General features: G+C 41.8%; 1 protein-coding gene across 1 annotated transcript; it reads left to right on the top strand.

Moving 5' to 3' along the window:
- Positions 1-14,038: 14,038 nt before the first annotated feature.
- On the top strand, positions 14,039-27,463 carry mex3a (mex-3 RNA binding family member A). The gene is made up of 2 exons (XM_048261825.1): positions 14,039-14,745; positions 18,486-27,463. The coding sequence occupies exons 1-2, from the start codon at positions 14,319-14,321 to the stop codon at positions 19,610-19,612; spliced, it is 1,554 nt and encodes a 517-aa protein (XP_048117782.1). The 5' UTR covers positions 14,039-14,318; the 3' UTR covers positions 19,613-27,463.
- The last annotated feature ends 63 nt before the right edge of the window (positions 27,464-27,526 follow it).

Raw genomic sequence — 27,526 nt, 5'->3', positions numbered from 1 at the left:
AAACCTGCGCTAATATTTATCACAAAGGGGTGGAGTTATGAAAAGTGCCTTGTCCAATCCCTTTATTCTACTGTGTGGGATTAGGCTGCGAGCGGGGCAACTCTGCCCTGGGTGAGGCAATGTTGGATGGGCACCCAACAACCATACTGCTGCCTATGCAGGACCAGGGCTGACTGGCTGGCTCGGCAGTCAAGCATGACCTTGGCCATGGAAGGAGAAAGGTAGGTAGGTAGAGAGAGGAGAGAGTAGAGAAGAGAGAGAGAGAGAGAGAGAGGGGGGGAGAGAGAGAGAGAGAGAGAGAGGGGGGGGAGAGAGGGGGGAGAGAGAGGGGGGAGAGAGAGGGGGGGAGAAAGAGAGAGAAGAAAGAGAGAGAAGAGACAAGAAAAGAAAAGAAAAGGAGAGAGAGAGAGAGAGAGAGAGAGAGCAACTGGGGACAGCTCACACCCCACCCCCAAACAAACAAAAAAAATGCTCTCTTGTACAAACAAATGTTTTTTCCCCACTTTCTCAGGCCCCTCCAACATTCCTGGTGACAATGCTGCTTTTTCACGAGACAGACATGTTTTTTTCCTCCCATCACCAAACCCCTCTTTGGCTGAACATTTGTTTCCTGCATGGCACTATCTGTAGGAAGCACATATGGCACGGCCACATACCTGCCTAGCCTACTAATCGAGTACATTCTTACAAGCAAACAAACAAAAAGTCATGGGAATCTAAAAAACTCACACACAGAGGACCTGTGAAATGTGGTATGACTGCAAACATGCAGCCTCTACCTATGACACAGGTTGCAATACATGACAGGCCGCTAATGGCATGTTACTCTAACAGCCCACAGGTTTGTCTTCCCCTGACTTCAAATGCATTCCAAGGATGCAGCAAAAACACAATCACTTCACGCAGCCTCTGTGTATTTTCTTTGGAAGTTTCCTTCACAGATTCAAAAAAGGTCTACCGGTGTGTGTTGGCTGACTTCTTTAACAAGTAACAAAACTTTTCACAGTAACAACAAAGCCAGTCTATATAAACTCAAATGTATCTCAAGTCATACACACTTAGAAAGGTGAAGGATAAACAAAATTGAGTGACAAAAGCCAAATACAGGTGTCATTAATCAAATCAGAACAGGCATGGCTTTGCAACAGATTGGCAATACTGCTGTGTCATTTGTTACAACATAGAGTTACAACCCAAACCAGCTGAAACTGGCTGCCACTGACATACACTGTTGAGGTTATTTACATGAAAGGCCACAGTGAGGATGGGCCCAGAGAAGAAATATTCTTACCTACATTCCTGAAAGAGCCACCCCATGTTTTGAGGCCTGCAAACATTGCTAAGATGTCTGTGCAGTTTGAGGCTCCAGGGCACGAGACGCTGCCCCCTGTGGCTAATATTCACACTGCATTACATTTTAGGGCTGGACTATTCTCTGACTTCAGAGGGAGATGTCAGGCTGGCAGTAGCAAGGTCAGTGTTGAGTATGAAGTAACAGAATATGTAACATGTAAAGCAGGCAGCACTGTATCAAAACAACAGTGGGACTGAAAGAGATTTTACATTTGTGACAATTGACAAATTCACAAATGCATTGCCTGATGGTAGGCTACAATATAACACGTGTTACAGTTTTTTTCAGTCGCTAACAAGCGTTTGTCTAACCAGTTGTCACATTTTCAAAACTCTAAACACAGTTAGCACAGCATCATCTTTTGTGGCCATACCATTCACACATTTCATGTCGTTTTCACACAATATGCAGTCAGTGAACACATTTCCACAATGCTTACATTTTCTTAACAGATAAGCTATACCTCCCAACAAAACTATGGATTGTTTTTGTAATATTTGCCCACAATAGCAAACACAATATTCCAAACCTTATCAGATGCGATGTTGATGAAAACATGTGGCCTAACCCTGAAGATCGCAGAGATTAGATACAGTAATTTTGTGTTTTTTTAGTTCCCCTCGCCCCCTTTTTATCTGGGCTTTTTGCTCTTGTGTGTTTCATGGATATTTTGTTCACTGTAAGCAATACTGTAAAACTTTTTCTGTTCTATCATACTGTAAACAGTATTTCTACTGTACCTCCTGTAGTAAACAGTAAAGGGAAAAAATGATTTGCTTTTTACTGGAATGCTTTTGAATGTGAACATTACATGTGGACATATACAGTTCCCAACCAAGAAATTTAGTGTAAAAACTGTGGATAGAGCATATTTTGCATGCAAATACCTGTAAAACTGAAACATAAAAGTCTATGCAGTTTTTGTAATGTCAACAATAGCCAGTATTTTGAAACCTGGTGTACTTTGATTGACTGCATGTACCTTGTGAAGTGAAAACAAGTGTTATTCTTTGACAGAATAATTTCCTTTTGAGTCAGATTTCCAGTGTTTTGGTAAAGTTAGTGTGTGCAGAGAAAGATGTGTTCTGTTTTGAAATGAAGAGTTAGTATATATTTAACAAAATGTGTTTTTGAGAAGGAAATTATCCATTTGGCCAATTGTGTTTTGTAGGTGTGAGTCTGTGTTAAGAGTTTAGAAAAAGTATCTGAAGTATGGGTACGCACTTGTTGGCGATTGAAAAAAAACTGTAATGCCATAATGGTACAATTATGCAACACTCTGTTTATGGTGATCAATTCTGCTGATAATGAATAATGACTGAGAAATGAGTCCTATAATATAATAGTCAAGCCGTCAGGATAAGGAAGTGTGATTAGTCAGGACAATAATATGCCTGTAGGCTAAATCCTATTTCGTTGAAACAGTGGTTGAAAATAGGCCTGCTTTTGATGCGGCTGGTAAAGTCTGTAACCTCCACACTGTTGCTGTGATTTTAATTACACAACGTTTCGACCAAAATTGGTCTTCGTCAGGTGTTAACAGAACCAAAGGGTGGGAGGGGATATATACACATGATCATAGGCATTGTCATTGGGGGCCAAGCGGCGAAGCTGCGAGGCAACCCGATTCTATGTGTCATTATTATTATAACGAAACGCTCATTTGCCATTGAACTATACAGTAAAAAGCTGGGAAATTTGGCACATTGATGGTACAGTCCTATGATTCATGTCACCAAGTTTCGTGTCAAGTGCTCTAGCGCCACCAATGTGTCAAAGTTTGCATTACATCTATATGCGCTTAACGTTTGAACCGTACACATTGAGGTATATGTGAAATCCTTGGATAAGGCCGAACTCAACACACCCCATGATGTCAATTTCCGCCATATTGGACCTTACGCCATATTGGATTTCATCAAAAACACTTAAAGGTTTTCACAGGTCATAAAGTTTATCCGATTTTCACGAAACTTGACACAGATGATCGTCAGACCATGACTCATAAATGCATTGCTTTTTGGAGCCATATTCAAAACCTGTCCCCCGTCACAACCGAAGCCGCCAAACAGGAAGTGGCCTCATAATTCAGCAACGCTTTAACATATAGAAACCAAAGTCGGTACATGGAGTCAGGACCCAATAAGGAGAAGGCTCAATAAATGTCATGACTTTTCACCACTATGGTGGCGCTATAATCACAGAAAGTAGACTTATATTTCAGCACACTTTCACGTAAAGAAACCAAACTTAGTATATGGACTTGGGACCCAATCCTGAGGACACTCAATAAAATTAGTGACCTTTTGACCACTAGGGGTGCTATAATTAGAAACACTTTCTCGTATTGACACCAAAATTAGTATGTGGACTCTTGACCAGAACCTGAGGATGCACAATACATTTGATGTGGGGGGTTTGTGTGTGTGTGGGGGGGAGGTTTATATGTGTGTATGGGGGGGTAATAGGGTAGCCTGATGAGCCAGACCCACATTAAAATGTAGGGTCTGGGCTCTCACTGTTCGCAGTGATCAGTCCGAGGGGCGGGATAATCGGTTGTCTTTCAAATTCCCTCTACACGCAATACGACAGCGATATGAGTCCCATGTGTTTTCCCACCAGCAGAGCTAGTTGGCTAGTTCAAACTTTTGCCAACTTAAAAAAAAAGCTTAACTCGTGTCACACTGTTCGCCAACAGCAACATCTATCTTCTTTGTTTTCAAGTAGCAGGGAATCCAAGCCAAACCGTTGCAACTCTGCCATCAATCATTATGTTAAGCCCGCCTAACGACTCTATACACGATTTGATTGGCCTGATAGAAGTTTAATTTTTCGAGCTCACAAGCCAACAGAGAGTTGCTAGACTAGCCCTGGCAGCAAATGTAATTTGCTGCCGCTAGGGTGCGTCTAGATTTCTAGGCTAGCAATAGGGTGTATGCAAGTAGCAAATGCAAAAAAGGGAGTGAAAAAAGAACAACCCTGATGAAGTGTAAGGTTGATGAGATTAGGTATAAGGAAGAGTATGACAGTTAAGCATTCTGATGGCTTGTGGATAGAAGCTGTCTCTGTGTATAATTGCGTTGCCATGACAACTTGCTCAACAGCTTGGCCCCCTCATTGCGGCTTGCAGCTATATTTGTCATTGTTCTTAGCTAACCAAGGAGTCAGTGACATCATGTAGAGCAATTAAGTACATCATCTCTTAAATATAAAGATGTACTGTATCTAAGACATCTTTACATTGTGTATATAAATACAAAGTTGTTGTACAATACAAATCTTGCTCACTGGATGAAAAAGCATCAAAATCCCCCCAAAGTCTGTTCAAGTGCTGCATGTCACATCCACCACAAAACAAAAGGCAAACAGTAAAACAAAATAAGAAAAGAAGAGAAGAAGACAAGTCTCCATACAAACTTTGGTGAACTAGGTTCACAGAGGAAGTTTAGGTACAACAGGCTATCATGTATATCACCAACTGTAAAGATAACAGTCAGAGACAACATAAACAGTCAGATACAGTATCATCTGGAATATTTCATAAAAATGGCTTCATCAAGATGCTTGTGGAGGTGCATGCATAGGTGGAAGTTGGAGGTGCATGCACTCTCTACAAAGTCTGTAACCTCACCTCAATCTATGTTAAAAACTACACCTAGATTTAATAAGGAAAAATTAGAGCAATGAAAATAAAAGGAAGTAGTAGTAGTAGAAGTAAGTTTTATTCTGTAGCAAAAAACAATCACTAAGGCTAGGTTCACACTACCAGGCCAATTACGATTTGTTTCACTTGATGTGACACACAGGGAAGTGCAGACATTTTGAAGGGCAAGGGCTCAAGTAAAAAAAGGACACTTCCATATTTTAAAAATGAAAACAAAACAAAATGCATTAAAACACATGGGTACAGTAATAAGTCTCTGACGTACTGATTAATCAAAATACCCTCACACTCATGCAAATGTTTAAAGGGACACCAGGCAAGCCTGATGCTTTTTCTCCCCCTCGCTCGGTCTGAAGCTCTTTTCCTTTTCTTTGCATCTTCCGTCAAGGGTTTTCGTTGCTTCTTCGCCGGCTCTGTCATTATACACACGTTTGCAACAATCGCTAGCGTTTTGTTAGCCTGCCTCTGTGATGTAAACTGATCCTGCTTCGGTCGGCGGGTACCATACACTGAACTTGCAAGTGGGATATTCTGCCTACAGGCAGTAGGGGCGGGCGAGAGAGTGTTAATTCGCCCTGTAATGAGTCATTTAACTATATACCGACTTACGAAGATGAGTAATTAACACGAAAACGTTGCCTGGTGTCCCTTTAATAGGCTACTCAAAATAGTTCTACAAATGAATCTGTTCATAGAGACTAGGGATGCACGATATATCGGCGGCCGATATATTATTGGCGATAAGTGAAAAAATGAAAATATTATTATCGGTCTGATAAAAGAATTCTGGCCGATAATTTGGGCCGATATTTTTTAAAGTCCTAATTTAGGCCTACGTAAGGTCCATCTGGCTAACTGAGCTACTTGAGCTTGGTTGGCTATACTTTTTCCTCAATATAATGTCAGCGGTGTGAATGTATTTCACCACTCTAACAAAATCTGTGGATATGCGTTCATTTGGGAATCTGTGCATCTCAAAATCCTCTCCTGAATGATCCGCCATTTAACCTTACCAGAGCGGAGCTCAGCCCTATCTAGAGTCGTCTTGTGCTGATGCGTTTGCACTTTACCACGCTGGTCGGGGAAACAAATAAACTCGTTAGTGGGACGAGTACATAAGTAGGCCTAGTTCTAAGTTGTGTTTTAGTATTATATTTGCATTACTTTAGCTTGGGTTTTGTATTATTACCTAGAAATACGCTAACCATTCCTGGTTCAGTTCCAGACAGGTCATCATAATAAGTTATTAAAACCTTCGGGGCTAACCCCTTTCATTTCTGCTGCAGCAGGTTGTGCGCAACAGAGTAGACGGACATCATGGGCGGATTATGATCTTTCGGGCCCCTGGGCCCAGATGTATTAAGGGCCCCCCATTTATTGTCGTATATGTGGGAGGGGGGGTTTGGGGATCCTCCCCCAGAAATTTTTTAATTTGTTTGATGTGATTTCCTGTATTCTGGTGCATTTTGGGGATGGCCAATACTAAATTCAATCAGATTCATAGACTACATCCTGATTTGTTGATATTGAGGCAATAATTCCATGCAAAGGCTTGGGCTTCAGGGCCCCCTGACACCTTGGGCCCCTGGGCCTGGGCCAGAGCAGGTCCCGTGCAGTAATCCATCCCTGACGGACATAAGATACAGTCTGAGGAGTTGCAGCTTTATTCAGTTACCCGCAGTTGAAACGAAAAAGTTTCCCTCACAAACTCTGATTTGGTCGCTATACAGTAGCTTATTCCCAGCTGAGCCGTTTATGAGTGTTTAGTCCTAAATGAAAACTATTCATACTCTCTAGCCACTCACTCGCAATTCACTGACGTCAGGTTCACTTAAAGGGGCCACACACACTGTAGGGCTAGGCTACTGTTATGTTGACTGCTGTACTATTGAGGACTATTATGAGTTCTGTCCATCATTTGGTGGTAGGTAAAATTACTGCAATAAAATTATGCTTATTAAATGCTTTCCCCAAATCACTTTTCTCAATTTTTTTTTAAGAGTAATATTATCGGTTATCGTATCGGTATCGGCCACAACAAACCAATAAATATCGGTTTTCGTTATCGGCCCTAAAATTCCATATCGGTGCATCTCTAATAGAGACACAAAGGTCTGACTATTATACATTCCCCTCTTTCACAATTGGGGAAGGCTGTCTGTATCATACATTGATGAATCTATTGGCAAAAAACAAACTAGAAAAAATAGGCATAGTTATTTGATATAATTATACATTTATAAAGTTATATAATTATATATTTGATATAGTTATTTAATATATTAAATAAGCCTATAATCGAAATGATGCAATTAAGGCAGGAGATTAGCAACTGTCCATAAGCAACTGATAAATCTCAAATGTTGGGCTGTGCATTGTTGCATTGCTTAAAGAAAACGTGCATCTTCTAATGTGTGAGCATTTGGCAAATTTCAGCCAATGTCACTATATGTGATGTGAACAGTTTCTGAGAATGATGTATGTGACATCTGTCAGGCAACGTTTGTGACATCTATCAGGCAACGTATGCGAAAACGTAGCCTATGTGTTGTTGACCTATATTGCGGTTGCGGATGGAAACAGCGACTTTCAAGAAGTATAGGCCTACGTGACATTTGTGGTTTCAGACCATAAAAGTCTAGGTGTAGATCTGAGCTGAAGACTGTCACCAGTCCTCACTGGGATAGGAATCTGATTTTGCCACATTTAATAAAAACACCGGAATCAGAAATGAGCATTAATACTTGTGGTGTGAACCTAGCCTAATTCATGCACAACACCACCAACTGAATCCTGGGTTTGTCTGATTAAATACTCTCATTGTTTTTAATTAATGAATCCCACTGTGCTATCTCCCACTGAAAACAAAGTCTTTGTTGGAACAATCATATCAGATTTGTTTTCCCTCTCACACCTGCTCTGAGCTTTCTCTCTTGTGATACCATAAACAGCTTTGTCACACACCTGTCACTGACTCAGTCCAAGGCAGCACACCAAGCAGGAGACAACTGCCCCTGTTCAATAGACCACTGTCTGCCCTGTGGTCAGTCCTCATTATTAATTGCAAAATTATGCTCTATGGGTGAGGGAAGTGTACATTAATGATGGGGCATTGGCTGTAGCTTTTATCTCTTCTTAATTCTGCAGGTGTCACCTTTGTAGTCACCTTTGTTTAAACCTGTTTAAATGTAGGCCTAATGAATTGATTTCACATATGTATTTTTTACTTTTTTATGTGTTACTATTTGTTAATTTGTTTGGTTAAGCCGTTATATCTGTGACTGTGGAGCATTTTGGATTGTACTCTGCATCAAAAAATGTGCTACATAAATAAAAGACAAAGGCAAGAGAAGGTGTGTGCTTGTAGTTTGAGCTTAGCAAACACTCTCAAGTGATACTCGCAGTGTGTTGCTAGCAAAGATTTTAGGCTGTTTTTGTTTTTCTTTCAATGTTATTACCTAAATATGTCTACTGAAGTTTTGAGTGATCAGGTATTGCCCACTCATAAACAAAACATTAGACATTCATATTATTTTGTTTATTCAGGTAATCATTTTTGGCATTTGATAGAGCAGCATGTTGCTTGAATTATCACTAGAATGATTTCTAGGCAGCTGGGTTAACACTTCTGACCACTCATCCCACTACAAATGCATTGTAGCATATTTGCATTGTTCATCTGTAGTGGCGAGTGTCATCAGGAACCATGACCTGAACTCTCTTGAATATACAGTATGTGGGTTTATATTCCAAGTAGTTGCTATATATGGTGGTAACTTCAGCCATGAAGATAGATAAGGTGCACAAGGTAGCTTGACACCATTGCACGATGTTGTTCTTTGAATGTGTGTTTGCATTCTGACTCATACAGAGGTCATACAGCATCATACTCCATGGAAACCATTAACCAAATGGCTGATTGCCACCTGGGTATGCTGGAAGGTTCCTATTCATGAGTCCAAATAATTCAGGGATGTCTCACTAAGAAGGTTAAAAACCTCTACATCGTAATTGTGGGTTGTCTGCCATAAACCATTCTCCCTAAATGGCCAGATGCAACACCCTTATTTGCTGTCTGTACACGCTCATTCCGCGGTAAGACACAGAAGTGATTTAATAACATCTGGAAATGGTTTAAAATTGAACAAACTTGTTCATCCAGCCAATACTCTGCCCTCTGGTGGCTGATCACGTCCACCCAAAGACACACTGTAAATGCTGTGCTCTCTATCATTTCTGTGACACAAACCATCCAAGCAGTGAATCACAGAGTGTATGGATGACTGACAACACAGACTTGTGTCCATAGGCTATGCAGCACTGATTTCCTCTCACTGAGCCCACATTATATTTTACCAATTACAAGCAATTGATCCTCCACAGGAGGTCAAGCCATGCATCTAAAATCTGTCTGTTAACCTTAACCGACTACTACAGTTGGGATTAACACATGAATTATATCCCTCTCGCAAGAATATGACACTCCAGCTTTCTATCCAACTCTGAATACTGTATGCTGGTTAGGCTACTCTATTTTTTTTTTTTTTGCAGGCAAACTAAATAATTATTTTGGTGTTTGTGTGGGTGTGTGTTTATGTGTGTTTAAGTCTATGAACATGAAGAAATACAATATCTGGGTTACACATGTGACAACATGATCAGTCTGATTTGCACTGATGTCAGTGGACTCAGTTGCATTAGCACACAGTCACTACCGTTTTTTTTTTTTTTTGTTGTTGTTACAAAAAAAATCCTTTCACCATTTCATCAGCTCCACAAAGTCCACACTGCATAAGCCAACTTCAAAAGCATTCGCAATTATGACTAACTGATTTAAAATCTACCCTTGTTTGTTTACTATCTTATCTTTAGTAGCCTACATCCTAAATATGTTCACAAATGCAGTGTAGATTATCAGTGTTTGAAAAACACTCTAAATCTTGAGAATATCCCACAAAATCAATCATTACCCGCCCTTCCATATAACTACAGTTTAGACAATCTTTATCATGATACTACCAGTAAAATATCATCCTCCGATGACCCGCACCAGCAACCTGTTTCCTGGATTCAAAGAGAGGCCACCTGGCTGTCTAGCTTTTTCATTGTCTTTCGGCAATGTCTGGTGTTCAAATGCAGAGGAATGGCGCCCCCGTGCGGACAATACATGTCGACACGGCTGTTTTCAAAGATCATCTGCCTTCCCGGATTTTACTGGTGCAATTGACTTGACTGATTCACACTTAGGGAAGCACAAGTGGGCTATACAGGCATTTCTTTACTTATTCATTTATTTTTTCTTTCATCAAATTTAAGGGTCTTAGTGTCGGCGCCTCTAGTTTGGCAATATAATTTGTTTAATTGATATTAATTTATATTGACATTTAATGTCAATGTAAAGGTATTGATATATGTAGAGGTATCACATTGTTCTGAGCTTGCTTACTTGTAATGAGAGGTATTAACTGAATCATCACCTGAGGTGTGTCACTCTACTCTAAAATGCTTAGATACTGATTGGTAGTCCAGAAGGGGGGAGGGGTGTGTGTGTAAAAGAGAGAGGGAGGGAGGGAGGGAGAGAAGGGGGGAAAGATGACCTAATAGTCAGGAAAAGTGATGAAGTCATAGCCACCTGACTCATATTCCCAGATGAGGGGAGTATTACCACTCCCTATGCAATTGGCTGTGTGTGTGTGTGTGTGTGTGTGTGTGTGAGTGTGCAAGTGTGCTTGTGTGTGTGTGTGCTTGTGTGTGCTTGTGTGTGTGTGTGTGTGTGTGTGTGTGTGTGTGTGCATGCAATGGAGGAATATGTTATTATATATGTATGTGTGTGTGTTTCTTTTTTTTGGGGGGGTCCAATTAATTTCCAACCACGCCACACATCAAAGAAATCAAATGAAGCCCAAATGATGTCAGTCTGTATTCAAACAATCTGTCAATAATCAAACCCCACCCAAGGCCATTCTGCATGGAAAAGCATAGTTTCTATTCTTCTACAAAAAAAATCATGATTGATTTAGATTTTACACCAACAATGAAAATTGTGCTAAAACTGCATTTTTTGTGTAAAAGGGTTCACACACACACATAATTATAAATGTCCATGTGAATGTAGTGGTCAGTATGTGATGTTCTCTAATATCACCACCACACAAGAGTCAGTTCATTCCATCCCTGGTAAACTAAACTACACTCAATTGTCTAGTTTGAAAAAAACCCTGCTACTGGGGCCAAAATACTTATGCTAATACTATGACTGCTTTTGGACCCCTACTTAAGCTCTTACATACAGCGCTGGCTGCTGATCCTCTATTCACAAAAAAATCCACAAAAATGCAACCGCAAAACTGCAAATGCAATTTTTCTCCAGCAAGGCATCATGGCTGCTGAGAGCTGGACTGTTGAGTCACACTGACCTCACTGGGAGACAATTTGCCCAAGAAACCAAAAGGACTGCATACCCCACCAGGAAGACTCGCGATCAGAGCCACGCTCAAACTTCAAACATAAACACACTCAAACAGTGTGTTTATGGTTGACTAGCATGATATGACGGGTAACTATCAGTCAAACAACGTGAAATATGTGTAAGGACACAACACAAAGGTGGCTCTGTGAGAGATGTGGATCTGAAACCTCTCCAAAGCCTCGGCCACCAAGGGGCCCAGAGAGCAAGAGGCAGATGGATCGCACAAGCAGATGGTCCAAATAATAGGGTGTTGTGGAGGGAGAAAAAAAGGGAGAAAAAAAAGTGGGCTCAAAGTAAGCCCAAGGGAGAGAGTTGGAGCAATAGAGAGAGTGGCAAGAGGTTGAGAGAAAGAGAGAGAGAGAGAGAGAGAGAGAGAGAAAGAGAGAGAGAGTTTGGAATTGGACACGCACCGAAACACATGAAAACACACACAGCCACACACAGACAGCACCCATACACCCACACCCACTCCCACACAGACAGATGGTAGAGCACAGGAAACAGTATCCGTTATCCATCGCCTCTATCGATCCGGGCCTCGGACTCCCCAGCAGACACCATTAGTAGTGGCAGATGACCTTTTGGCCACGCCGACTCTGTCACCAAGAAGATGCCCCATCTCCTGCCTCTTCAGCCCATCATGTTGGTCGGGGGGGCAGTCACTCTTGTCCAGTATCCTGGAGCCACTCTCTCTTTCTGTGTCCTCCACCTCCCATCTTGTCGGCTGGCAGCCTGCTGTGGTCACTTGTCAGAGTGCGATGTGGAGGGCCGGTGGTTTTAATCCCTGCCGTCCGTGCACGGGGCATCATTGATTCTCCCTGGAGTAGCAGGCTACTCAGGCACACTGCAGGGGATCCCCGGGCCTGATTAGCGAGCAGGCGGACATGTCTAGACGACGATTATGTGCACCTGAGCTGCCCACTGCTATGACATCATTCTGCTGCGCCCTTGTAGCATCGGGCCTTTGTGATCGTTGTCACAAATATTTCTTCAGTCATTGTTGAGTAGCCAGCCATGCTATTCTGTGAGTTATAGATCAATAATGGAACTGTCTAAATACTAAGACAGTGGCATGACATAAACTTATCTGAGGAGGACCTGTAATAGTCTGTAAAACAGGCAGCAACTGTCAGGATTTTTTTCTTTCTGATCTGGTTCTGAAGGCCTACTACGAATTAGGCCATTGAATAAACTTTCTGAGACTTGCATGAATAGACCACAGTATCAACAATGGCATGGACAGGTGCACTAATGGCACAATAATGACCAGCAGCACAGATTCTAGAAGCCCAAGCTGGACACTCAACAAAGCACAGTTGTTGCCAGACATATGACTGCTATTGTTGCTGGACGGGTAACCCAATTACGCTGTTTGGAGAGACCATGTTGGTGCTGATAAGTGATTAATTGAACACACCCAGTGGGGTTCAAGCCCCAGATTATCTGGCTGAGCCACCAGGACCAAACACAGACCCATGAGGGCATCCACACTAGCCCAGCATTCAGCTGTAAACTAACTCAGTGATTCAGATTCACCTCAATACAGTGATGAGAAGGGAGAGTATGAGGACACTGGTTTCCCATGCAGAAAAATCTAAGTCTAAGGCCTACATGTAAATAATTAAAAAAAAACATGTTTCAACTGTGAAATATTGACAACCACTTATAAAAAAGCTTTTGTCTCTGGTGAAGTAAATATTTGAAATAATAATAAAAAATAATATTCTACTAATAATAATGCACTGCTGTATGTACACACATACATTAATCCATATACGATAATAATAATCATAATAATCATAATAATAATAATATACTGTACATGAGCCTCCAGACATGGCTTTTTGAGATATTGACGTGTTAGAGGCAAACTGCTCTTTGTTCAGGCTTTGCTCACGATGCTGTAAAGGCTCCGGTTACAGATTTTTTTTCAGTTTTTTTTTAAGGATCAGTGAGTAGCCTACTGCAGCAAAGCACATGCTCTGCGACGCCCGTGTGACAGCTCTCCTTCTTCTCCTTCTTCTGCTCGTGGGCTCTCTCTTAGCTACCAGCCTGTCATCCCCTGCGCCACGGCGGCCAAAACAACAGTGACCTGCTGCAACCCACAGCGAAAGGGGTGGGCGGACCCGACAAAATATGTCACTTTTCAGTCTCAACAACCATGTGGCACCCCAAAAACGAAAGGCACGTCCGGGTTGTGGGGGGAGCATATTGTATGACTGAAGCATTTTGTTATTTTCATGGCATGCAGTAGCCTATGTGCTAAACGCTGTGTCCAGGACATTCCTTAACGTGAACAAATGGTCACTAGTATTTTCCTGAGCGTCAAAATTCCCTCCAGCCAGGATAAGCTATTTTGTATCCTGGTGATTTGGGCTATGATGAACATTATCATGTGAGATTTCCGCTCTTCAGAAACTGATCGGCAGAAAAAGCATGCGTAAACAGCGCAAATTTGCTTTGATATTTTGTCTCAGAAGTGGTGCAAAACTTGAGATTGCAATACATAGGCTACCATAGACTAAGGAACCCGAAACAGAACAGTTCTAACGGGAGGGCGGCTCGTTTTGTCTCCGCAAGGAGGGATCGGTATAAACCAGACGGGGTGGAGCATAACACTGCCGTGCCCCTCTTCCCGCAGACGGCCTTGTGTCCCGTTTGCCTTGAGCAGAGAAAAAACTGTTGAAACTAACCGACAGAAAGAGGGGGCCGGCCTATGGGAGGGACTACTGCAAAGGGAGAATTGGAAGGAGGAGGGGGTGGGGAGGCGGCACGGGTGCTGTTTCTCCAGTCTCTTTCCCGTGTCTTTGTCTCACACTCTTTTGTTAGCCATGCCTAGCCTGCTGGTTCTAGCAGGGATCATGGACAAAAATGGGGGCTACGGCGGGGATCTAGCCGGCTCCGGCTTCGGTAGTGAAGGTCTCCTGGTGCCACCCGATGAAGAAGAGGATGGCTCTCGTGCCCTCAGGGTCGCGTTGGGCCAGCTGTCTCTGCTGGGTCTCGGGGAAGGCGAAGACGGTGGTGGGGTTCCAGCAACTGGAGTACAGGACCGGAGTAACAATAACAATAACCCCCACAACCATGCTAACAACGTCGGAGGAGGTGGTGGCGGCGATACCGGGCTTTTGCAAGGGAAGAGCAAGTTATGTGTCCTGTACGAGGGACCCTCAACTGAAACTAAAGGACGTGGCTGCAACATAACAGAATGCGTCCCTGTGCCCAGCTCTGAACATGTGGCCGAAATAGTGGGGAGACAAGGTAAAGACTGAGATATAATTCCCCCTCTTAATTCAAGCATGGCAGTCAGTTAAGTTTTTTGTTCGGGTTGTCGTTGTAGCCTGTTGTTTTGCTGCGCCAGAATTGATACCTGGGGTTATTGATAAAGAAAAGGGAGTGGTGCTCAATTTATGTTGTAGTCCGCTGAGACACGGCAACGTTGTTGCAGTTGTGTTATACATAACTGCCATAACTTGACACACTTACCCCTACATCGTAAATTTTAACAGTGTCCCATCGTGTCATCATTGGACAGACACAAAGCGCCAGTAGAACCGTTACCTCATGGGCGCATTATTCTAGCTCCACGCCATCAATGTCAGCATGCAGGCGCACACTTCACGCACGGGAAGCACTCCTTTGTCGTCTGAGCGCGGGCGACAGTTTTCAAAAAAAGAAGAAAAAAAAAAACCGTAAGAAAGCGCAAGCTACTCAAATCAACTCAGGGATAGGCTAAGTAATTGATGCCTAATTAAGGATTGTGCCGTTAACTGCCTAGGCAACGGGTGTTCCCCGAAAACATGTCTCTTCTCAAGTTGTTCTCAGTTTCGTTAAATTTTAATGCTGGCGGTTGTTTTTGTGTTCGGATGGCCTCGGTGACAGCGGACAATGGCGAAGGTTCACGTTGTAGCCTAACTAAGTTGCTCTAGCCCATGAAGACTACTTAAGTTTAGAGACATTGTGGCAGTTCTTTTCGGGTTTTCTATGAATGGGTTGACGTCCAACGATTTGGACGATACTGTAGATGACAGCAGCTGTCAAACAAAGGTGTGAGATTGAAAGAGAGGTGTGGTTGTGGGAGGCTTGAGCTGTTGCTTCCAAACAGGGGAATGAAAACGTGACTCAGCGAGAAACTAGTTTAGATGTATTGTATTTGGTCATAATTACTTTTATGCTCTTCTATCCCCTGGGTAAACTGTAGCTGGGTTGGAGATCTGCATGTAGCCTGTAATGCTGGCAGCACAATGCACATGATCTCAAATGATCAAATGGCCACATGGTTGGATAGCCTACTCTATTGGCTGTCTTGGAGTTTTAGGGAGCGTTGTTCAAAGTGCTTGTTGCTGTTATCTGGAGTAAAAAGTAGCAAAGTGTGTAGCCAATTTTTACAAAATGTGGATGCACTTAATTACCAGAATGTGCGCTGCATTGGAAATCGAGAATAGCTGGTAAAAAAATGGAGTGGGAGGGGGCGCGTTTTGGAATCGGTGAACATTCAGTCACGCCCAGCCACCCAATACAACAGTCCCTGAGATCCCCCCCTACGGAGCCAGCTTGGAAACCGTGGGGTCAGAGGAGTGCGCGAAACTGGGCCATGAAACAGCTGTCTTGAGACTTTGAAACCCGAGGCTTTGAATGAATTCACTGAATGACTTTTGAAAAAAAAAAATAAATAAATAAGAAAATGCACAGCTAAAAATTTAACCAGTTGTATGTGGTTGGAGAATAGCCAACATAAACCTCACTGTATGGCTCAATGTATAGCTGTTGGAGTTATGGCTCTGGTTCTGGATCTGGTTTTGGCGGTCATGTTTTGTTTTGTCTTGTCTGGCCATCCTCGCGCGTTTCTCTGAAGTGTGCGTTTGAATTTTAATGTGGGAGATGACAGCGCCATAGGGTGGATCCACGGAGCACGCGTGCAGCAGAATTTGCCCTCATTGAGAATTGCTGATTTGCAGGGTTTTAAAACAGTATCTCTGTTAATATGTTTTTGTGTATGTTAGTTTGTTCAAACCTTTTGTTGCACAACCAAATAATCCCTTTCTTAATGGGTTGTGGGGTATTTTGATAGGGATAGTCACCTCTGGCACTGGGTGTAGGGTGCTGTGCAGGTTTTGTCTTAGTTATCCTTACCTTGTCCTGGAGAAGCTATGGGTGTAATTTCATTTACAGGTGTCCATTTTTCAAGAGATTGAGAGATTCAAGAGTTTCAGGTGTTGAGATTCAGAGATTGATAGGCAGATCCCACTGTAACTAGTCAGTTGCAGAGCCATGACCAGAGCGCCTATTATCAAAATTATCACTCTTCGCACAATGGTAATAAATTACACAAATCTCATGATTATCTTAGTTGTTTGTGCAACTTGTATCAATTCAGTTACTTCTTCTATTCATATACTGTCAGGATTATATAAACATTACAACACAAATGAAACGTGAGATATTTAGATTAATGTCATTCTCTCAACAGATACCCATTGATTGCGAGCAGTGAGCAGTGTAGACATAATACATAATAACAAATAACATCATGTATACAGCCTACCTTAGTCAATATCATTCTTATTTTCAGTGCACTGAGGAACACAACTCTGGGCCCTCAATATATGAATATATTGTAGGGACTACGTGCAAGGTTCAGTCTGATATATTTCCACCACAAAAGCTTGGCTTTGTCAAAATGTCAGACAAATATTCTCTGAGAGGACCACACTGGAGGCTTTTTGTCCACCGTTAAATTCAACTACAATCTGATGCAATGCGCTCCAATAGCCATGGATCTTGGAAATAAACCACTGTGGTGAATATTTTTAATACAAATTTGTACACTGAATTTAAGCACCGAACACTGAATTTTCAAGCGTATAAAGCTAAGACCATAAAAGATGCTAAATTCCTTAAGATGGCAGGCCTTGCTTTTCAGCGGATTTGTGTGAAGCTTAAGAAATTCCTTCTTGTGGAATGTTGACGGAGTGAACGCTCATCCAGGTAAACTTTTTGTCATCTTGAGGATGCAAATAGACTGATGATGCTTGGGCCTCTCCATCACCCATAGTAATTCTCATGTTTAAAACAGATTTATTAGTGAGTGGGGCTTTACATAGACATACACACACACACACACACACACCCTGTTGCTGTATAGAGCTGATGTTCACTCGAGGTTCTTGATTTTCAGACTCTAATGTAGTAACGAAAAGATGAGCAGAGCTCAATTGAATAAATTAGCTCCCATCACCAGTAAACTACATGCCATACAACAACGTGTGTGTGTGAACTTTCTCAGTTTTTTTTCCAATCTGGTACAATAACAACCAGTCTCAGGTCGCCATTCACTATTGTAGCAGAGAGTATTGTTCAGTTGTCTTTTAATATTAGTGCCATGAGGGCTCTGAACTCCGCTTTGTCACTGTTCATTATCTCTCCATTCACCAGTGTCCTGCTGTTCTTTAGCATTGCATGCTAGCATCAGGCTTCCGTGTGAAGAACACGGCAAATAGAAAGCTTTCGTATTTTACAACTCATCGCCTCATGTATAAATTAAGACTGTATTAGAGCCAAGCCACAGGTAGAAGTTGGGTGGCTAAACTACAACATACATGGCTAGGTGTGTTTCTTGCCTAGCTCTCTGTTATGTCAAAAGCATGCCTGCCATTAGTCCAGTAGTCCAGTAAAGGTCCAGTTAAATCACTGAAATATTATTGGACAACATTGTTGTTCTACAGAGCAGATACAGCTTAATTAGAGGATGTTTCTCTTCTCTTTTGAAACGGAGCTATGGGTTTGGCATTGAACGCTCCAGTCTGTGCCAGTTTGGACACGCTCTTCAGCATGAACATCCTGATGGTGAAACGCATAGTTATTAAAAAAAACCAGTGATGCTGTAACATCAGGTTATTTCTAACTGACAGCCAAAATCATTCTTTCCTGCATATGAATGTCCTCTACCCAAGAACATGTGTCCTCTCCCCTCCCTCAATCTGGCTATGTTCTCCCTACAGGGTGCAAGATCAAGGCACTCCGAGCCAAGACCAACACCTACATCAAAACGCCCGTCCGGGGCGAGGAGCCTGTCTTCCTCATCACCGGCCGCAAAGAAGACGTGGCGCTGGCAAGACGCGAGATCATCTCAGCGGCCGAGCACTTCTCTATGCTGCGGGCTTCCCGCAACAAGCTTGGGGTCTCCTTCAGCGGTTCCCCGCCCACGCCCCTGCCTGGCCAGACCACCATCCAGGTAAGGGTCCCGTACCGTGTGGTGGGCTTGGTGGTCGGCCCCAAGGGCTCCACCATCAAGCGCATCCAGCAGCAGACGTGCACGTACATCGTGACTCCCAGCCGCGACAGGGACCCCGTCTTCGAGATCACGGGCTCCCCGAGCAACGCCGAGCGGGCACGCGAGGAGATCGAGGCGCATATTGCCTTCCGCACGGGCGGCATCCACGACCACAACAACGAGAACGACTGCCTGGGGCCCGACAGTGCCACCACGGGGTTGGAGAGTCGTCTGCAGCAGGTGTGGGGCCTGCAGGGAGGCCAGCGCAAGCCCCTCACCAGCAGCTACCGCCAGAATTTCTCTGACGCCATGGTCGGTGGTAATGGAGGAGTAGGGGGCAGCAACGGTGGTGGGGGCGGGATATACAGCAAGGGTGAGTACCCCAACCCTGGCGGCAACGACAAGCCAGGCTCCTACTTCGGTTCCGACGGATCTTCCAGCTGGGTGGACCCTGACTACCCCAAACAAATGGCCTTCTACGCCCAGCAGCGCTCCAAAAGCTTTGGGGGTCTTCCTCTGCCTCTCACCAGACTGTCCCCCAGCCTGCCGGAGTCCTGTGGCACCACGGCGCCGCCTGTGGTCGGGGGGTCCCCCCACGCGCAGGCCCGACGTGCCCACAGCGAGCCCACCTCCAGCAGCCCCGCCTTCCCTCCCGGTCGGCTGCCACTGTCCGACTCCCCGCCCACCATGAGGGACTGCATGACGTGTTTCGAGAGCAAGGTGACAGCTGCACTGGTGCCATGCGGTCACAACCTCTTCTGCATGGAGTGCGCCATCCGTATCTGTGAGCTCAGCCACCCCGAGTGCCCTGTCTGCCACACCCTTGTTACGCAGGCCATCCGAATATTCTCATAGAAACAAACAAAAAAAAATCTTTTTTTATTTTAGTTTTATGTTACTCTGTGATTGATTGAATGAATGATTTAATGATTCAGTGAATATGATTTTTTATTTTATTTTTTATGTTTCTTTTGTTACATTTTGTGTTTTGCTCTTTTTTAAGTGAATTTTAACCAAACAAGCAGATATTTTAGAGGGCACTGCTTGCTTTACTAAAAAAAGTCAGAAATATTTTTAAGTTTTTCTTTTATAAATATACACACATATATATTTTATAAAACTTTTCATTTATACGTAAAATATAGGTCGAAACATTTTTCTTTGACTCAAAAAGGCTGCTGTTTACCCGATCTTATTCAAGAATGGGTGTGAACAGACAACTCATAATGTGAACATTTGAGTTATCTTTTTTTAAACGAGAAAGTATGGAGGATAGTTTTACATCCTGGTATTCAAATTAACATGTAAGAAGCAAACATATTTTGAAAATATGTTTAAAAGAAAAACTAGCTGCACCTTACATTTATTCACATCAAACTATGATTGTCAACCCTCCTTGCTAATTAGAATATTATTATCGATATATAGGATTCTCCAAACCTTAACTTGATTTTATATGTATACCAAACTAACAGTTGAGAATTGAACAAAAGCTCAGAGGACTGACAATTTATTTGCTATTTAATTTGCACCATTTTTCATAATTATGAAACAAAGAACCCTTACAAAAAATGCTAGCAGTCCTGTTAATATCCACAAGAATGTTCTGGAAAAAATGGAGGGAAAGAAAAAAGTAGGAACCTAAGGAATTTTACTTAACAATATGTTTGGCCAAATGCCTAAGTCTCTATGTCCAGTCTGCCTAGTAACACTCGGTATGTCTTCATACATCAGTTAGAACCATTTTATTCTTAAACACTTTTAATAGATATTCAGATATGAACAGGAAACCATTTTTATTAGTGACTCATGTGACATCGTTGTGGTTTTCTGAATTTATAAAACTCAGTAGAAGTTGAATGAGGATGGCTGTCTGGTTAGGATTCATTCAGTCTTTCCAGGAAACAGTTTCCCCTCAGAATCCTCGTCCTAAAACCCCCCTCTCGTGCCCAGATAATTTCTCTGTTCAGTGGGTGTTGCGTAAATAATCTGAGAACTGTTTTTTTTTTTGTCTTGTTGGATGTCCAAGAGTGTCTGTGTGTGTGTTAACGGTTGAGAGAAGCTTCACAGTATAGTTGAGCTGTGAGTCACAGATGATGCAGCGATAAATTTGGGAGAAAAGTTGGCCTATAATCAGATTTGGAAAAAGCCCCGCACAAAGAAGGGGACAGGGCGAGAGGCTTAGCTCTACTCTACATCATGAGGCCTCCCCTCCCCCATTTACCACAGTCGTCTATTTGGGCTACAAAGTGCCTGCTGTCCGGTTTTTGTGTGTTGTAGTAATTACTGAAGCAGCAGCTAAAAGCAGGTGTTTCATAGTGCACTGTAGATGTGACCTCAAGTTCAAGTCCTCCCCCCTCCTGCTCCTTTCTGCCAGCCTTTCTCTCCCTTCATTTTCTTTAGGACTGCCCCCCCCCCCCCCCCCCTCCCAACTTTACCCCGTTTAGCCGCTCACACATACACAGACCCAAAGCAAGCCTTAATGACTAGCTGCTGCTCCTGTCGGGTCCTTCCCAGAGCCTCACATTGTTTCGTCCATAGTGGCGGCATTGGCGCACTACTCTCCGAGCTCAGTCCTCCCTTATGAGGGATCGATAATTAATCACGTGACCTGGTTCCAGGTGCAAGCAGCAGCGGCAGCATGGGCACAGCCGAGGCAGCAGGGGAGGACCAACAGCTCTGGGTCCAGCTGCCAGTGGCGAAACCGACACACACACACATACACACACACACACACCACGGCCAAGCCACCACCTCCACAGTTGGGTCTGAGAAACAGGCCGCTCACTTGCTACCCCTTACTCTTTTCATTTGGAGCCTGGACTTGGTGCAGCTGGGACTGCCCTCCACCTCCCCAACAACCACCATACACACAGACACACAGACACACACACACACACACACACACACCTCCCTCTCTAACTCTCCCTCCTCCCTGCTCTAATCTACAGTGCTTCCACAGGGGAAAGGGGCCTCCTTTGTCCTGTCAAAAAAAACGACAAAAAATAAAAGATTTCAAAGAAAGAAAAAACAGGGCCAGCTGAAATGGATGCCAACTCAGACTGCTTACTGCTAATCAGTTGCCTTTTGTGTGTGTGTGTGTGTTTTTTTTTCTCATTTCGCCCCCTACTTCTTTTCTTTTGGATGACAGTGGTATTGTTGGGTTAGGAAAGGATGTCCCCTTGCATGAAGTTCCCCCACACACAAGAAGAAGAGTATAAGATGATGCTGCAGAGCTAGCGAAACGAAGACCTAAGACCTAACATCATACAAACTAATGGTTGTGTTAGTGGAGGGGGAAGTGCAGATAATGTGTGAATTGTATGCCCTTATGGGTTGGTGTGTGTTATGTTTGGGGGAGGGCTGTATCCTTCAGTTACCCCACCACACACACACACACACACACACACACAAATGCACACACAGGTCATGGTTTGTGTGTGACCTCATCCAGCCCATAGCAGGACCACACTGGACTCCAGAATGCAATCACACAATTGTAAATGACAAGAAAGTGGAGGAAACGCCCCATTTAGCTTCTGCTCATGCTGAATCAAATTACAGAGCCACTGCCTGCCACATACCCAGGCTGGGGCTTTTCAGAGGAGGGGATTAGGGCCATTGGAGAGCGTCTTTTTTGAGAGCAGGGGAGAGAGGGGAGGATGGAATACTGCAAGACTGGAGAGTTGGTGTGGAACTACAGTGTTTCTGAATGGCGGGTTGCTTTTGGAATTTGGGTGAGGTTCTCCCTAATACATCCCTTTAGAGCTAGACGTTTGGGTTCATGATTGGTTTTATTCAGGAGCCTTTTAGCTACCCATGCAATAGGTGTTTTTTGAGGATGGCAAAAAAAATGTGCGGCGGTTTGGCCTTGATTTGAACTGAATATTTAAAGGCTTCCTCAACTTTAAATATTGACAGCAGCTTCTTAATAATCAGTGTGGGGCAATAATTTAAAAGACACGGGTAAGCTTTCAGTTAGTTGTACGTAGATACCCACTTAACCCCTTCAGATAATTTTTACTTAAATTAGCCATTTAATTCATGTTAAAATGCGGCGATAATGACATTTGAAAATATTGAGAAAGCACCTTATTTCTAAGAAAGGACAGTATGGACGGAAGCTAAACCGACTGTTGATGGTGGACATTCATGGTAGTTGAGAGTTGTGCACAACCTGGATTTTATTCAAGCAAGATGATTGTTGTTTGGTGTAGTGTGACTAGATTTTGGGTGTACTTTGATTTGCACTGAAAGCTTTTGGAGAAAACCATTTCAAATAGTGGTAGGCATGATGAGACCGTGAGTTTAGTTCAAATGGGTTCAGGCATCCACACTACTATATATATCTTTCTGTTAGCTAACACCGCCCTCTTACTGAAATAGTCGTGAATCTATCAAATAAACATCAGATGAATCGCCATACTCTCTGACATAGATGTTTAGTAGAAGTGTACACACACTTTATTGCACTGCTATTACCTAACATCAATATATTACTCATTCATCAAACCATAAGCAGAAGAGTGTATCTATGCAGTGCATGGCGTTATGGTTAAACGCTTTTGTCCAAAGTGACGAACAATAACAACAATAAGCATTTAGCTAAATACATCTGTCACATTGAAAGATTGTCAAACAACAGTTTCCACCACCAAAAGATCACGCCTTTACATAAACCAGGTTGCACATAAATGCTGGAAAAAGCAATATCACTCTCAAACAAACCAGCAGTAAAACTTCATAAACAGAAAAAGATATTAAAACGGTTAACATACTTTGTTGTAAGTTTATATCTATAGTCAGTGGAAGTTCCAGTGTGAGGGAAATCCGTGACAAGTATTATTTTCAATTCTTGAGTTGTTGGATGATGTATTCTATCTTTTTCTGTTACACTAACGCGTACTATTCCCAATTGTCACTGACTGCATATGCATTCAAAATATGCCTTCTTACAAGAACTTTAATATTGTTAATGCCAGCACAGTTTGTCATCAGTGAATATGTTTGTATAGTTAAAAACTTTTTGTGTTTTTATTTTTTGTTTTGTTTCATTTTACAAAGTTCTTAAGGTGACAAGAACAAAAGCTACATTTCCTGTTTGCCCCAAGCAGGACAACAGGGGCCCCTGAACCTGTAGAATGGGATTTTTGTGTCCAAAACAAGTCATGAACAGTTGTGAGCACAATAGAAAGTTTGGGAACAGTTTACTTTATTACCCCTTTAGGACTGCTCAAAGATGGCTTTTACAACCATGAACAAACTGATGCCCACTAACTAACACTATTGAGCCAAACATATCTCTTTTAAAGAAAAGTAGCATTTATTTGACATTTATTACGTGTACTCATATGTAGGGAAAATCTTTATAAAAAAATATATAGCATACCATAAGCATATCATGAAAATATATTTCAGTATTGAAGTTGATTAAGAAATTATTTTCTGTAGTTAATGGATGGGACTGCTTAGCTAGGTCTTTAAAATGTTACAGCTAGTTTTCCGTTCTCTGGGTAAGAAATTTAAGATCAAATGTCTATGGTAGCCAAAGAATAACCGAATAGGGAGGCATTTCTAAAATATGTAAAAATAATCACAATACTGAGCAAACATCATCTGAAATATATTGGATTTAGTATGTTCAGGCAGCTGACTGAAACCAATTCATAGCCAACTCAACCAACTCCCTCCATCTTACAACACCATCCATTCATCAACGTCTTATGCCACTGAACGATAGAAGAAAATCTTGCAAAACAACGGTGCACTTCTGTGGAATTCATATCCAGTCAAGTGCAATCCCAGTAGTATTGCATGATTCATTTGCAATCCAACTTACTTGTCTTGTATTGAACTCCATAAAAAAAAAAAATCAGGTAACACCAGGTTATGTGATGGAGTGCTGTTTTGTCAACATCACCAGGTAGTCAGGCGTGCTTAATTAAGGAGACGGGCCTTTGTTTACACTTTATTTTCATGAACAAATGCCACATGGGCTATATTATTCTTTGATTCCCCCAGGGATTTGAAATGTAAAAGGGGTCTACAAGTAAGGGTTTAGGTTAAGAGTATACTATGGTTTTACGAGTATGTATTGCTCTTGTATTTTTTAAAATACCATGTTTATAAGTAGCTCTTTGATTTTGCATGCCGTTGAATTGATGCAGAACATTAACCTATAAAATGTTAAGAGTAAGATATGGACCACAGGCTGTAAGATGAAAGCTTTAGCAATGATTTTTACCTAATGTTAGCAACAGTGTAATAATGACTATAACCACATCTTAATGAAATGTTTGCTTTGAGATATAGCTTCATATATTCCCTCAAATGGTAAAGGATGCTATCCCATGTCTTAAAATTAAGAAAGCAGAGCTTTTTTGTGACACAGGGATGTATATCTTCTATCCTCATTCCTATAATATTAGTATTATTCATACAATATTACATAAGCCTATATTACAATAGCTATGCTAGAAACTTTATGATAATTTATTTTCTGAATAAGATGTTTTCAAGGCTGCATTCTACATTTTATAATCATGGCAGTGTCCCTTTTCAGTGATTGGAACTTTAGATGCACTTAAGTAAGGCCTATCAGTATAGAAAGATAGGTAGTTAATACATTTGAATGTAAAATTACCCCTCCCCTGACCCAAATCTCTACATCAACCAATGGACTTCTTTTGCCTTTTGTTTATTTGTCAAATATAAGCTTTAAGTTGTTGTCATGGCAAGAGCATGAGAGAAGGGTCAATCACAGTATATGTTTGGGTCATTCCGCTCCACGTTTATAGAAAGCAACTAAAAGAAGAAAAAAATATTATTACAGTTTCGTAAAATTCTATTTTGCTAACATGAGTTATTATTTCATAGCAAGAGGAAAAAAGGGTCAGTATCTGGATGTTATTTATGAAATCAAACATATTTATGAGTGACCTCAAGACATTTTGTTTTTTAATTAAAAATTACAAGAAGTTAATATATTTCTAAACTCGAAGTTGGTTTCTACTAAAAATATTACAAAATGAAAGACGTTTTATTTATTAAAGTTTAAGAAATCCTTCCAGCTTGATTTCACTGACAAAGTGACATCAGGTGATGGAGGGTTTCTTTGACTTCTACTTAAACTTCAGATATGCACTATTTTAAAGGAAGACCAGTGCATTCAACAGTGGAAATACGTCAGAGTGTAATATAATATTTTTAGGATTTGGAAGTATTTTAGTTACTCAGCGTTAAATTCGTGCCTCAATTACGCATTACTTTTGCGTCTTGCATCAACACTTAGTAAGTGTTGTTTGCTTAACCCTCTGACTAATCCCACATAACCAACTCGACATATAACACCCCTTTTGTGTCCTAGAATTCCTCCTATAATTTGTATTTTGTTTTCCTTCCTTGCTGCTGCATCATTCCTGATTGCAGTGCTGAGAATTGATATCACAGGTGACGAAGTGAGACTGATTCATTCAGTCAACTTACTGTAAACAGACACTAACTTGCATACTTACATGCATATATATTTACTACACATACTGGTGCTCTTAAAATCCTGTGGACACAATTCAGGGCCTGTGGAAAATGACATCATGGGAGAGGCAATGTGACAAATGAAATGGCTCCATTGTTATGAACTCTCATTTTAGAGACTATAAGTGTCAAGACTGTATTTGGATTTTGTACCATATTCCCGGGATGTTTCCATGAATACTTGAGCTTATGTGTAGTGGATCTATGAGTCTCTCTGCCGCACACACATACATGCAGACACACACACACACACATACAATCCAATATACCTGTACAAGTTTGCATGTATCATATATCATCACCAAAACTGGAGAAGCATTGAACCTTTTGTGTTTGTGCTGTTGAACCTATTAACACAAGGGCTCAAGTGCTTTTTTCCGCTTGTAGATTTTCATAGGCAACACTTAGAGGACTGTGTATTTACAATATGACATCAATAAAGGACACAGCTTATGTCCATCTGACTATTTATAATATGACATCAATAAAGGACACCGCTTATGTCCATCTGACTTTGATGGCACATTTCAATAGGCTGAAGTGAAGGAAATGTCTGTTGAAGTGTGTTATCAGGTCAACACTCTTCTGAACAACTTTACATCCATTTTTTTGTTGTTTTTCTTCAAACCTGTTTCATATATGCATTTACAAGAAATTGTGTGTGATTTGTTCTCAGTCATGAATGGTATTGAATTAAGAGAGGGATGGGACAGTCAGTCTTATCCTTTTCAGAAGGTGATATTCCCGTCTGTCTTAGGTAGCTTTCAGAATCTTCCAGCACAGTAGAAGTGTTCCATACCAATTTTACATGAATAAATACATACATACAGTAGTGATCTTAGTGCTTTAGGTTTAAGCCAGTCAACTCCTAGTCTCAGTTTCTGGTTTCTTTGTGGTGAGTGAGAAGAGTTGGCCCTCTCATGGCCAGCCATTGCTTAAAAATGTTCATGTTCATTTGTTTTGCTTTGTTTCTATTCTGTGCAGTGCCCTCGTCAGGCATGTCAGATTGCAGGTTTATTTCCTAGCACGATTTTTTGTGAGTTATTTTAATTTGTTTACTTTTTGGGATACTTTTATTAATGTCTATATGCCATCTAGTTTTGATTATTTTCTTTATTCTATGAAATTCAAAATGTATTGTAAATGTTTCTAATAAAACAAAAAATAATCCTCCATCATGTTGCCGTGTACTGAAGATTAAAAAGCACATGCTTTCATGCATGACACATCGTAAAT

This window comes from Alosa alosa, chromosome 13, assembly GCF_017589495.1.
Source record: "Alosa alosa isolate M-15738 ecotype Scorff River chromosome 13, AALO_Geno_1.1, whole genome shotgun sequence".
Taxonomy (NCBI): domain Eukaryota; kingdom Metazoa; phylum Chordata; class Actinopteri; order Clupeiformes; family Clupeidae; genus Alosa; species Alosa alosa.
The sequence above is the reverse complement of the archived record's forward strand: the minus strand, read 5'-3'. Positions and strand labels throughout refer to the sequence as shown.

Excerpts from the sequence above, each read along its gene's own strand:
- mex3a (XM_048261825.1), top strand. The coding sequence starts at position 14,319 with ATGCCTAGCCTGCTGGTTCTAGCAGGGATCATGGACAAAAATGGGGGC. Across the intron at positions 14,746-18,485 it reads CGAAATAGTGGGGAGACAAG|GGTGCAAGATCAAGGCACTC; the intron begins GTAAAGACTGAG and ends TTCTCCCTACAG.